General features: G+C 45.7%; 1 protein-coding gene across 1 annotated transcript in view; it reads left to right on the forward strand.

Annotated features, from left to right (window-relative positions):
* Positions 1-13,475, forward strand: part of ISM1 (isthmin 1) — a 74,607-nt gene that overhangs the window by 58,741 nt on the left and 2,391 nt on the right. Inside the window, exons 4-5 of the mRNA XM_045445326.1 lie at positions 6,685-6,828; positions 10,291-10,380. Coding sequence (XP_045301282.1) covers positions 6,685-6,828; positions 10,291-10,380 — 234 coding nt within the window. The remainder of the gene's footprint in view (positions 1-6,684; positions 6,829-10,290; positions 10,381-13,475) is intronic.

A 13,475-nucleotide genomic window follows, 5' to 3' on the forward strand; every position in this document is an offset into this window, starting at 1 on the left:
CACTCTGGGGTGGGGTCCCCAAAATCTGTGTTTGAACAGGCCTTCCGGAGGTTCTGGTACACTGAGCACCACTATCCCAGAGCAATGGTTCTCAGCCTTGGTTGCTCATTATACTCACCCCAGCAATTTTTTAAAGTTGATGCCGAGACTTGTCTTCAGACCGGTTATACTGGGATCTCTCGGGTTGAGGCCCAAGCATTAGTTTTTCAAAGCTCCATGAGTGACTCCGGTGTGCAGCCTTGTTTGAGAGATGCTGCTGTCCTTCTGCTGAAGTAGAGTGTCCAGGAGTGAGACCTGGAGTTGGTCTTTCTTTGCTTTTTTTGTTTCTTTCTTTTCTCAGCCAAGGTCAGCAGGTGATTCTCATGCTCATCGAAGTTGAAGACCACCACTAGAAACAACTTTTGCATCTAAAGCTCTTACAGAATACACTCTACCAAATTCATGAACATTAAGAACATCGTCCATTTCAATCTTGAGGATAGAATTTGCTTCTACTAGGACAGTTCCTGTGGTTGCCTCTGTCACCTTCACCCCAGCTCTCTAGGCCTAGAATACCTGTGCAGTATCCCACATCTGGATCTCACAGCATCCCTGGGCCATTGGAAACCCCCATCTTTCATGGGTTTGGACTATCTCTTGGTAACTTCCTCATCCTTAGAGCAGATATCAGGATTGCTACTTTATAAAGAAAATCTCATCCCTTAAAATATCCCTAAGGGAGTGCTTCTTGGGTTTCAGTGTGCACACAAATAGCCTGGAGGTCTTTTTTTTAAATGTTTGTTTGTTTGTTTGTTTTTGAGAGAAAGAGAGAGAGAGAGAGAACGAACACAAGCAGGGGAGAGGCAGAGAGAGAGGGAGATAAGAGAATCCAAAGCAGGCTCCAGGCCCTGAGCTGTCAACACAGGGCCCGATATGGGGCTTGAACCCACTAACCATGAGATCATGACCTCAGCTGAAGTCAGACACTTAACTGACTGAGCCACTCAGGCACCCCTAACCTGGGGTCTTTTAAAATGCAGCGTCTGATGCCATAGATGAAGCTGACAGTGCTCAGACCACACTTTGACTAGCAAGTCTCTGAGCATGTTGTAAATGCTCAGTAGCATGCAGAATGAATGAATGATTACTTACTTCCCTGACGGGCTCACAAGGAATGTGTGATTTCCAGAATTCCACACAGCATCGGATGAGCTGAATGCTCTTTATTTCAATCAATAAGAAACTACTAAACAATGTCTAAGTATTTATCCCTATGATGTGTGTGGTGAAGGACAGAGGGAATGAACACAGGGCCCAGGATGGCGAGGTTCCTGCGTGGCAAAGCAGCAAGACTCACTGTGCCTCAGTATGTGTGAAAATCACCACAGGAGCTGGCCTTTGTGGTGGAAGTTGATCTCGGATTTTTGAAGGGAGGATCTTTCGTAATAATTTAAATGTTTGTGGCCAAAGAGTCCTTCAAAAAAATGTTGGTGTAAAAAAAATAGAATTTAATGGCATCTTTAGAATAAATTCTAAAATACACAATGGGAGTTAGTTACACCTAAGTTGCGATTGTGGAAGCATATGATGTGACCACGGGTTGGCTCAATGTTGAACTCAATTTGAGATGCTGCATTTTAAATACCTTCTGTGTAGACACTTAAGGTATCATCAAGGACCAAGAAAGAATCCGAGTAAATATTTTTCTGTCAAATAGTAGAATACCATTGCCAAAATTGTTCTGAATCAACCATATAATGAAATCAGATAGGCATCGCTTACTGTAAACCTGGGTTGGGACTCAGTTCTTTGCAATTCTCTGACTGGTCATGGTCCTATTTTAATAGATTTCACAGTGATTTTTGTCGAGGCTTTTTCTTTGTAATGTTGAATTATGGCCACATAAGTGGGTGTCTTAAAAAAGAGAGGCCAACATGGGCCAGAATTAAAGCTGCAGGAGTACCAGGATATAGAACAGCATGCTGCCACAGAGACCTCACATCTAATCCCAGATCTGCCAGGCTTGAGCTGTGTGTCCTTAGGCAAGACCCTTAACCTCTCTGAGCCTCAGTTTCTTTATCCATAAAAGGAGGAAGTTTCTACCTACCTTACAGGATTATTATAGGAGTTTAATCAGTGTATTTAGACAGAGAAGCTGGTTAAAGCAGGCCCTCAATAATTGGTAGCCACTCTCATCTAGGATTAGTGGTGGAGGCTTGCCAGTGACCAAGTCAAGACCCAAATCACTCCAGTTGCCCAGACACTATAACTGTCCCACAGAACTCTAGTGACCTGAAACTGCTTAATCACTACTTTAAAATTTCAAATGACATGATTGAGACCCAGCTTCCAGCCCAGTACCCTGTGGATTGTTTTCTTCCTTCATTGAACTCTTTGATGTCACAGGGACTGTCTTTTACTGTCATTGTTGTCATCTTAGTGGTTACTGTTGTTCATATTCATTTTCTGCTCTGAGCGATGCTCCCTGGCAGGTGAGCACATGACAACAGGCTTGTTTTGCTATAGCAGAAAGGAATACTGCCCTCAAAGCTTTCTGTCCTTTGCATGCATTAAACAAATAGAGATTACCCAAGAGGAGGGTCTTTGCTGGGACATTTATCTGGGACAGTATGCTATGGAGCCTGCAGGGTGGTGAGTGGACATACACTCTTTGCCCTAGGAGGTGGCTTCATTTCATTGCTAACCTAATAGAAATGATTAGCCACATGGGTATGGAGCTTTTCTGTTTCTGATTTGGGGGACCATGTTTTGAAAAATTGGAAAAATCAGTGGCTTTGTGAGCATTTAAAATAAAAACATGAGGGGGCGCCTGGGTGGCGCAGTCGGTTAGGCGTCCGACTTCAGCCAGGTCACGATCTTGCGGTCCGTGAGTTTGAGCCCCGCATCAGGCTCTGGGCTGATGGCTCAGAGCCTGGAGCCTGTTTCCGATTCTGTGTCTCCCTCTCTCTCTGCCCCTCCCCTGTTCATGCTCTGTCTCTCTCTGTCCCAAAAATGAATAAACGTTGAAAAAAAAAATTTAAAAAAAAAAAAAAAAAAAAAAAAAACATGAAGAGGCGCTTTTGTGGCTCAGTTGGTTGTCTGACTTCAGATCAGGTCATGATCTGAACTCAGCTCCTGAGTTCGAGACCCACGTCAGGCTCTTTGCTGTCAGCACAGAGCCTGTGTCAGATCCTCTGTCCCCCTTTCTCTCTGGCCCTCCCTTGCTCATTTTTTCTCTCTCTTTCTCTTTATGCTTTAAAAAAAACAAAAAAATAATAATACCATGAAGAGAGCCACTTATTGGGATAATAAACCCTTCATTGTTCCAGACTCTGCTAGCCATCTAGAGAGCATATTTTAGGGAGAATTTTATGGTGTATTTGTAACAGGTAACTTTTGCTGCTTAAGAAACCACCCCTAAATTTAGTGTCTTAAAAGAACAAATGGGTTCTTTCTTAAGAATCTACAGTTTTGGGGTGTCTGGGTGGCTCAGTCGGTTAAGCATCCAACTCTTGGTTTGGGTTCAGGTCATGAGTTCAAAGCCCCATATCCAGCTCAGCGCTGACAGCATGGGACCTACTTGGGATTCTCTATCTCCCTCTCTCTCTGCCCCTCCTCTGCTCATGCTCTCTCTCTGCCTCTCTGTGTCTCTCAAAAATAAACATTTAAAAAAAAGAAAAAAAGAAAAGAGTCTGAACTTTGCCTGAATTGTCATTCAGCTCTGGGCTGGCTTGGCTGAGGCTGGATAGTCTAGGATGGCTTTACTCAATGATGGGGCCCCAGCTGAATAGCTGGGCATGCTGGGGTGGCTGGGGCCTCTCTAACTGGTCCCTCACCCCCCAGGTGGCCAGCCCAGGGGGTGATGGAAGAGTTCTCTGTGTCAAGAGAGCAAACCCTAATCCACGAACACTTTTCCTGCCTCTGTTTGCATCATGTTTGCTATTTTCCCATTGGCCAAAGCAAGTCACGTGGCCCAGGCTGGGGTGGGCAGGAAAAGAGAGTAACCAAAAGGCAGATATGGGGAAAGGAATGATGGGAGTCATTTTTCACATATCCAACACAGTATTAACATTCAATAATTTAGATCCAAGAAACCAAGACCAGAAATTACCTTGTGCAAAGATTCCAATATAAGCCTCATGGTGGGTTTAATGTTAGAATCTTAAAGGTCAAAGATATTTTCCAAAATTTCTCTCCATTTTACTGCAACAGGAAGGAAAGGCTGTAGGAGATCTAGATGGTTGAGGTCCCATTGCTTCGGCTGAGCAAAACAGCTACACCACTTGGCATCACTGGATTATGTATCTAGCATATCCATGACATAAACTCTACTTATCTGATTTAGTAAGCTTTCTCTGACTTGCCCACCGTCCCCTTTATGAGTCTAATGACATTACGATCTTTACTTGTGACTTTTGTTGTCGTTGTTCCCTTCAACAAATCTGGTCTTGGTGGTACGTGTCGGATGTGGTTCAGTATGTTAGTGTGTGCCTATAACCCACTGAACCTGGATGTTCCCACTGACCAGAGTGTGATCTCATGATTGCTCTGGTGTTCTCGGGGGGAGATTACCAAGAGATACCAGACCACAGAGGTCTTGGAGGGAGCAGCAACCACCCTTACTGAGGTGGTTTCGCCCTCTGGAAGCAACTTGTCTCTCTAATTCTACTGGTGATGCCTAGTAAGAGATAAGAGAGATGGAGAGGCTGACACTGGGGAAATGGGCCAACTCCTTCACAGAAGACAGTAGTTTCAAACACCTGCTCGGCCGTGTTGCTGGAAAACCATTTCTTAGAAGATAATCAAAATACAAAAAGATTCCTTTTTGGGGAGAGAGAAGAAATGGATGGGGGCCCTTGGGGCAGGCAAGGTGTGGGCAAACTCTCTGCTCTGGGTTAGGGAAGAGGACACAACCATGAACGACACCCCCCTCCCCAACTCCGTTTAATGGGCTGAGGAGACTCAGCGGCCCTGTGTTTGCCTGAGGAGTGTTCAGAGTGGATGCCATGCAAACAGCAGCCTGGGAGGCTGGCACAGGGCCCATCCTGCAGGTAGAAACATGTGTGGACTACATTCCTGATGGGCCTACATCATAACAATCCCCGCGACCTGTTATGAACAGAGAGGGCCCCTTCCCTGCAAAGCACATGCCTGTAGGTCCAAGTTTGGCATTGGAGGCAGCCCCAAGGCCGTAGAAAGATCTGGATAAACCAGGAGAAAGTATTACAGAGTGCAGATGCTTCAGAGGGGATCATGCTGTGCAGACCAAGGGCTTAGCACTAGGGCCCAGGCTTTCCTCTCTGTTACCCTTATGACATTGGGTAAGTTCCCCAGTCCCTCCAGGACTTGGTTTCTTTACTTTTAAAAGAGGAACTTCATCTTGATAACATACCAACCTTCCTCACACCACTCACGTTCTCAGCACCCCCACCCCCCAGTTTGGTCTACTCCTTTTTTCCTTATCATTTATTGACTTCTAATACACTGTATAACTTACTCATTTTTATTGATTATTGTCTGACTCTTCTTACTAAAATATTAGTTCCACCAGGCAAAAAAATCTTTGAAAGTTTTAGTTAATGATATTTCCCACATAACTAGAATTATGCCTGGCATATAATAGGGGATCAATAAATATTCATTGGACAGATATTGAGTGATGACCTCAAAGGATCATTTCTAGCTCTACCTTTATGTAGCAGTTATCTACTGCTGTATAACAAACCATCCCAAAACAACAATGGTTTTAGGGGTGCCTGGGTGGCTCAGTCAGTTGATCATCCAACTCGTGATTTTGACTCAGGTCATGATCCCAGGGTAATGAGATCAAGCCCCGTATCAGACTCTGAGCTGAGCATGGAGCCTGCTTAAGATTTTCCCTCTCTTTCTCTCTCTCTCTCCCTCTGCCCCTCTCCCCCACTTGAACTCTCACTCTCTCTAAAATAAAAATTTTAAACAAAACACAAACAAAAAACCAGCAGTTTATTATTTATCATGATTCTGTGGCTCAGGAGTTCATGCAGGGCCCCACTAGGCAGTTGGTGTGCTCCTAAGCATCCACTGTGTTCATCTGTCCACTGGGAAGGGCTGGAAGGTTCAACAAGGCTTCACTCGTGTGTGTGCCTTGCAGCCCCTCATGTGCCTCCTCCATCTCCATGCGGTGTCCCACAATTCACAAGTTTAGCCTCAGTTTCTTTCACAGTGACCGGATTGCCTAGAGCAAAAGTCAGAAGCTGCCAGGCCCTCTTAAGGCCAAAGTCAGCTCAGATTTTAAAGAAGGGGAAATAAACACTCTCTCTCAGTCTCTCTCTCTCTCTCTCTCTCTCTCTCTCTCTCTCTCTCGTATATAATAGGAGGGAAAGGACTGATGGTGGCCATCTTTGAAAACTACCTACCATAGTATTCCATGATCCCATACTCTACAAATGCGGGCATTCTCAATAACCACTGACCGGGCACCTTCTAGGAGTCAGGCCCTGGCTGTGTGCTGACCACCACAGTGCTCAAAACCTCAGACAGAGACCTGCTCTCATGAAGCTAATCCCTAGAATGAACCCTGGAGCCATAAGCCTTTTGCCTCCAGCTGGCATCTAGTCCTCTCCAACAGTGAGAACGATGGAAGAAGACAACTGGCAGGCTGCTTGACAAGAGGGATTTGGGACTCCTTGGGCGAGGCTGGTGACCGTATCCCTGGCTCCCTTCCAGATTCCACAGATGGTGAGGGCGACTGGAGTATCTGGTCTGTCTGCAGTGTCACCTGTGGGAACGGCAACCAGAAACGGACTAGGTCTTGTGGCTACGCATGTACCGCAACAGAATCTAGGACATGTGATCGTCCAAACTGCCCAGGTTGGTATACACAGGGGAGTGGCTCCAAGTTCGGGGGGAAGTTTTTAACTTATTTTTAAGCCTTAGAGAAAGTGACTTTCTAAAAGACAACCATTTCCCTAGTAAGAATTCTGACCAGGCTGAAACAACAAGAGCTAACACAAGCATAATGAGCTGAATGGATGAAAAGATGGGTTTTCTGAGCCTTATGCACAATCGCTATAGCCATGACCTAGAATGCAATGCCACAGTGTACTTGTTTAATTTAAAGGGGGGATTCTGTTTAACTTGAGACTTTGATGTGGGATTTGTTGTGCCTTGAAGAGACGCAGACAGACATTTGTGGTCTGATAAGGAAGCCAGGATGAGTGGATTGACAGCCACATACAGGAGAACCATGCAGGTAGCCCTGTCGGTGATGTGTGAGAGTTGCTGAAGCCTCCAAGGGAGGAGACAGAGGAAACCTGGCAGTTAATTATCCCTTTAAACTGCATTGTCAGTGTCTTAAAAACTAAACTAATTGCAATTGGAGAGAGGCCATTGGGGGTAAAAGAATAATTGTGACTGTCTGTGGCAGTTGGGTGTCAAAATGTGGCCTGTTTTTATATGGCCTACACATTTTTAAAGGGTCAAGAAGAAGGAAGGGGAGAAGGAGGAGAAGAAAGAGGAGGAGGAAACGGAGGGAGAGGAGGGTGAGTAGGGGTGGGGGAAGAAATATGCAACCAAGACTACATGTGACTCACAAAGCCTAAAACATTTACTCTCTGCCCCTTTACAAAAAAAAATTTACCAGCTCCTGATCTGCAGTTTTACATTTACTTTTGTGTTCCTGTTGCCAGGTAGAATGCCAGCTTCAAATAATATCTCAGGTTCTTCCAAGAAACTGTACATTCCAAATGGCTTCATCTGAAAGATGACTATCAGAGGCAGAAAACTAGATCCCTGCACCCCCAGACTTCCTTTTCCTACTCCTAGAAACTTGGTTGTCAGACCATAAGGCTGAGATCTGAAACAGAAAAGAAGTGAAAGAGCAAAGGGGTTTCTGAGGGGAGAGAGGAAGGATCAGACTGGACATGTGTCTGTTAGCAAAGGGGCATGTGTAGAAAATGGGGCTGACGTTTAACAAGCGGCAGCTTGGGCTCCATGTCAGCCATGCAGGTGGATTTCAGAAAATGGAGCAACCATCAAGATGCTCTTCCCGATCTTTCCTATGCTCACTGTAATGAAGCTGAGTTGGAAGTCTGGTGTGATGGGATTTAGGTGGGTACAAAATATACCAATAAATAATAACATGAGAAGGGGGAAGAGGAGAAATACATGAAGAAAAGGAAGAAGGGAGAGAAGGACAGTATGAAGAAGATGATGATGATGGAGATGAGATAAAACAAGAAAACAAAGGCGAAGATGAAGATAAAGAAAGCGAAGATGGTGAAGAAGGAAAATAAAATGTAATGAAGATCATGAAGAATAGGATTGTTTGAGGACTTAAATATCAAGCCAATTTCTCAGGTCTTTTGGGGCATTATTTCATTTAATCCTTGCAATAGCCTCATGAAATAAGTATTTACTATTGTACCCACTTGACAGCTGTGGAAACAGGCGTGGGATTAACTTGTACGAGTCACACAAGCAACAAGTGATCAATCTTGAATGTGAATCCAGGCAGTCTGGCTCCAGAGTCCATGTTCTTAACCATTAAACTATTCCACTGCCACCAGGAGGAAGGATATGGGGCTCAGCCAGTCATGGATACAGATGGCATTTACTGTCAGGGCTTGGGGGCTTGCCTGTTATTTCTTTTCCCAGGCTGGCATCCGGATCCAAGTCTACCACCTGGTGACCACCATTGTGAATGTTTCTCTGCCACCATTTTGAATGTTTCCTTCTCATTTTCTCTCACCACCAAGAGCAGCGTGCCCAGCAGCACTGTTCATACATTTTCTTCTCATCTGATCTTGCCCTCCTTCCATCCTTTCTGCCTCTCTGTTCCTCGGCCTTCCAGGTTTTCAGGGCTTCATGAAGGATTTTTTTTTTTTTTTACAGGATCTTTTTCTTTATTTGGTTTGTTGATTCTCAGCCTTACTGGAAGGAGTCGTGGGGCAGGCAATCTCCCCAGCCTGGCAGTGATTACCCTGTAAAAGTTTGTCCCCTAAGTCAACCCTACAAATAAGTTCAAGGGGCCTCACATAAAGTCAGAGAGAGCCCCTTAAAGGAAATCAAGTCACACCTAGCAGGCAACCAAGGCTCTCCACCACTCCAGCCTCCTTGGATGCCTCAGCTAGCACAGGATTCCTGTCCATAAGGGAAGCCTGGATGGGAATGGTAGTTTGGGGATGAAAGAGGAACCAAGAAGTATGAGGCAAGCTGAGTTCAGTCCCTCAGAGCAAGTAATGACAAGGTCGGCGTATTCTCTTTGAAGCATCGTTGTCAATGCTGAAAGTCCTAGAATTTGAGGTATCTGGTCTTTAGTTGTGGACTGCGACATCCTCAAAATGAGCTACTCTCAACCAACCAGGGAAAACTGGTTTTCTCAACCAGGGAAAACTCAACCAACAGTTACCGCTTAACTACCGCGCTTTCTTTACACATAATTTGTTGAATGCATTCAGCTCTATGAGGTGGGGCACTTATTTCTCTCCACTTTACAGATGCAAAAGCTGAGGCATACAAAGGTAAAGAGGCTTCCCCAACGTCACCAGACTAGTTATAATTTTAACCCAGTCAGTCCTTAAAACTGGTATTGGCCACTAGACAAAATATTAACCATTGCCTCTAGTTCAGTTTGTCACCCTGACACCAGCAGACAGACAGCCTTGCAGACATGTGTCCCCCACTGCCCCAAACCCCATTCCTGGGCCTAGTGAATGAGTTCCTTAAGACTCATTCAGGGGCACCTGGGTGGCTCAGTCATTAAGCATATGAATTTGGCTTAGGTCATGGTCTCATGGTTCATGAGTTCAAGTCCTACATCAGGTGAGCTCGAGCCCCGCTTTAGGTAAACACAAATCCTGCTTGGGGTAAACCCCGCCTCTCTCTCTCTCTCTCTCTCTCCCCCTCTCCCTCTATCTCCCTCTGCCGCTCCTGGAATTCTGTCTCTGCTCCTGGCTCACTTGCTCCATCTCTCTCTCTCTCTAAAAAAAAAAAAAAAAAAGATTCTATCTCTCCCTCTGCCCCTCTCCCCCACTTACACTGCACTCTCTCTAAAAAAATAAAAATATGGTAAAAAAAAAAAAAAAGGCTAATTCAGGCACATTTGGATCTGATTTCATGCTGCAAATGGTATCTGGGGTTTTAATATATTTTATGCTCTACTACCTGCTTTTTACTGTTTCCTCCACTGGCAAGTTCCTACCCAGGAGTGGTCATGAATACAAAAAAGCTTTGTTCAGGTGTATTTGTTTCTGTATTTGCTGGGGGGGGGGGGGGGTGGAGGGTAACTTTTTCCATAAAACTAGGGAAAAATGAGCTCCTGTCTGTGTCTAGGAATCGAAGACACCTTCAGGACAGCTGCCACCGAAGTGAGTCTGCTTGCGGGAAGCGAGGAGTTTAACGCCACCAAGCTGTTTGAAGTTGGTAAGGAGAGTTTTCTCCCCCGCCCCTTTTGGTTTTTTATTCAAATATTGATTTAATGTTTTGGTGATTCCTTTTGCTTTTGCAGTGCCGTCCTATCCCGGGATCCATTTAAGTGTTTTGTTTTCCTCTTATGGGGTCCAATTCTCCCAGCACATTTCTTGCTACCCGAATACAGTCCGAGCAGGAGAGAGCAGTCCCGGGCCTCCCAGACCAGCCTGAGCAGAGCGGCCGGCTGGGTCTGCCTTGCTTGCTACACAGCTTCCGTGGCAAGAAGTGGGACAGGACTTCTCTCCCTGAGCACAGAGTCAGCCTCAGTAGGGCCTCAGGCTGCATGGGGTCTCTTCTCACAGGCCTCACTGAGTGTCCCCAAGAAGTCAGGAAATGCTGATCTCAGTTCTGCAGCAAAAGGAGGGATGGAGAGAAAAAGGGAACTTTCTCGGCATTATACCTGCCTCTCTCTACCTCATCAATTTTTCTGTAAACTTTCGGCATACCCTGCTCCTCATCTGCCAGAAAGTGCTAGACCAAACACAATAAGCACGAACCAGACAAAATTAAAAGTGGCTACTCAGGGGGCGCCTGGGTGGCTCAGTTGGTTAAGCAGCTGACTTCGGCTCAGGTCATGATCTTGCGGTCCGTGAGTTCGAGCCCCGCGTCAGGCTCTGTGCTGACCGCTCGGAGCCTGGAGCCTGTTTCAGATTCTGTGTCTCGCTCTCTCTCTGACCCTCCCCCATTCATGCTCTGTCTCAAAAATAAATAAACGTTAAAAAAATTTTTAAAAAAGTGACTACTCAGGTGTGAGGTGAAAGCTTCCTTTTTAAAAATAGCTTCACGTGCTTTGGGGTGCAATTCTTTATTGCAGAAAGATGAGACTCCTTCTGTCACACTTCTTCATGTCACCCAGAAAGTCTTTCTTAGCCTCTTCACTTTTGCCCTGTCTCCTCAGACAAACTGGAGGCAGTGTGGAAATTCTGTGTCACCTGGGGGTTCCACCTCAGTCTTTCACACACACACAAGCTACCTTTCGCAGGAGCCTTCTGCAAACACTATGCATTTGACTCCCCCGACACCAAAATTAAAGACTAAATGTGGGACATTTACATAAAATAGTAGAGCAACAAAGATTGTCTTTGCGGGGCAGAGAGCTTCTCGGGTCTCTCCATATTGCACACCCTACGGACAGGCAGCTGCTTGCTTTGTTGGGAGGGTGGGTCCTGTTGTGCAAAGTCACACCTGAGATACGACTGAGGACTCACAGAGACAAGTAGGACTGGGTATCAGTCAGGTTCTGGGCACGAACAAACATGGCACACTGAACAGATAATTGAAGAGCATTTGATGAGGGTCTGTTTGCAAAGGCGTGAGCAGGGTAGAATGGAAACCAAGAAGGGGATGTATGGGGCCGTACAGAGCAGTGGGGAGCCCTTACTGCCCCTTGGCCTGAAGGGAGCAGGGGGAGGAGTGGCTACCACAATCCACAGCCGTGTAGAGAGGGTTACCAACAGCACTCTTGTTGCTAAAGAAGGATGTAGCAAGGGAGGAGACACGGGAACAAATACCTTGACCTCGCTCTCCTCTCTTCCCCTGGTCTCTGGCCAGGTCCTCCCCTTGGCTCAACCCAAAAAGAAGTCAGGGCTCAAGGAGTGTGTTGATGCAATCCACTGAGGATTCCAGAGCAAGAAAAACCTTCCAGAGCAAGAAAAAACATGGAATGAGGATATAAAACCCCAAACAGAAGATGCCTAGCAGAGATGGGACAAAGCTTGATTTGCACAAGGTCATTTATTAACCTTGTACTGCCTCAGTTATCTGATATGTAAAATGGTCTGAGGTAATAGTGCCAACTTATAGAGTTATTGCAGAATTAAATGAGTTAGTATTTGCAAGGCATTTAGAGCATGCCCATCACACTGAACATCTACATAAGTTTGATAAAAATAAGTCAATGTATGTTCTATAGGCACATGAATTATGATGACCTTCCACACTAGAAGGATAGTAACAAAGCCATTTTCTAGCACCTCACTGAACTTTGTTTCTGAAGACCGTGCTCTCTGAAAGAGACCCTCACTGGTTCTGCAGACACACATTTCCCAGGAGGAGGCCTGCATGCTCTCACTACTGTTCAGTCAGGGGCTCCACAGGGGTGGAGTCTCAGAGCTCAGGTCCGAATGGAGCCTTCGCACATGCCCTCAGGCAGCACCCCGGTCCCATGCGTGCTGGGTACTCCCTGTGTTCTAGTTTAATCCTCAGCACACTTTATGAGACAGGCATTATTTTCATCCCCAATGTAGAGATGAGAAAGCTGAATCACAGTGAGGGAGAATATTGTACTCGAGGTCATGAGCTACCAAACGGTTGAGCAGGAAGATCCCAGGCAGTCCAACACAAGACCCCACACTCTTTATCTTAGGCCAGGCCTTTCTGAGCTCCTGAGAGATGCCCTATATCTCTCCTCCTCATTCCACTGAAGAGAAGCCTGAACCCTCCTCCAAACTGCCCCTCTCAACCCTACCCCCGTCCTAGTCTCTTGATTCCCTTCTAGGACACCACCAGTATCCCAGGCACCTGGGGTCAGAGCTGAGGAGTCACTCCTAAAGTCTTTTCTCCTTTACCCTCAAGCCCACCAAGGCCCAGCAGCCCTAACTCTCTGACCACTCTTGATTCCTTCCATCCCCTCCCTTCCCACCTGGACTCTTATGACAGATATCAGCTCTGAATGTATCTTCCTATTGTACAGCTTAGCTAATAGCTCGCTATCACTCAGAAGCCTTCAGCAGTTCCCTAGGGCCATCGAAACAAGTCTAAACTCATTCCCTATAACCTCTGCTCTGGTGACGCTGAATGTTTCCCCACCCCGAGACAACCCCAGCAGATTTTTTCTGCTCAACCTTGGTTTGTGCGACATTCGCCACTGTTTGCCTGTTCATGACGCCTGTTCCCTTGGGGCAGTGCAGGACCAGCATAAACATATCTTTAGGTTTTTCAAATAAAACCAGGAATCCACATTAATAACTAGAATCACCTAAGTCTTAAGTTAATTCAATAATTTATTAATTCATTGGCAATTAATTCAATATTTTTTAATATTGTAA

This window comes from Leopardus geoffroyi, chromosome A3 (assembly GCF_018350155.1).
Source record: "Leopardus geoffroyi isolate Oge1 chromosome A3, O.geoffroyi_Oge1_pat1.0, whole genome shotgun sequence".
NCBI lineage: Eukaryota > Metazoa > Chordata > Mammalia > Carnivora > Felidae > Leopardus > Leopardus geoffroyi.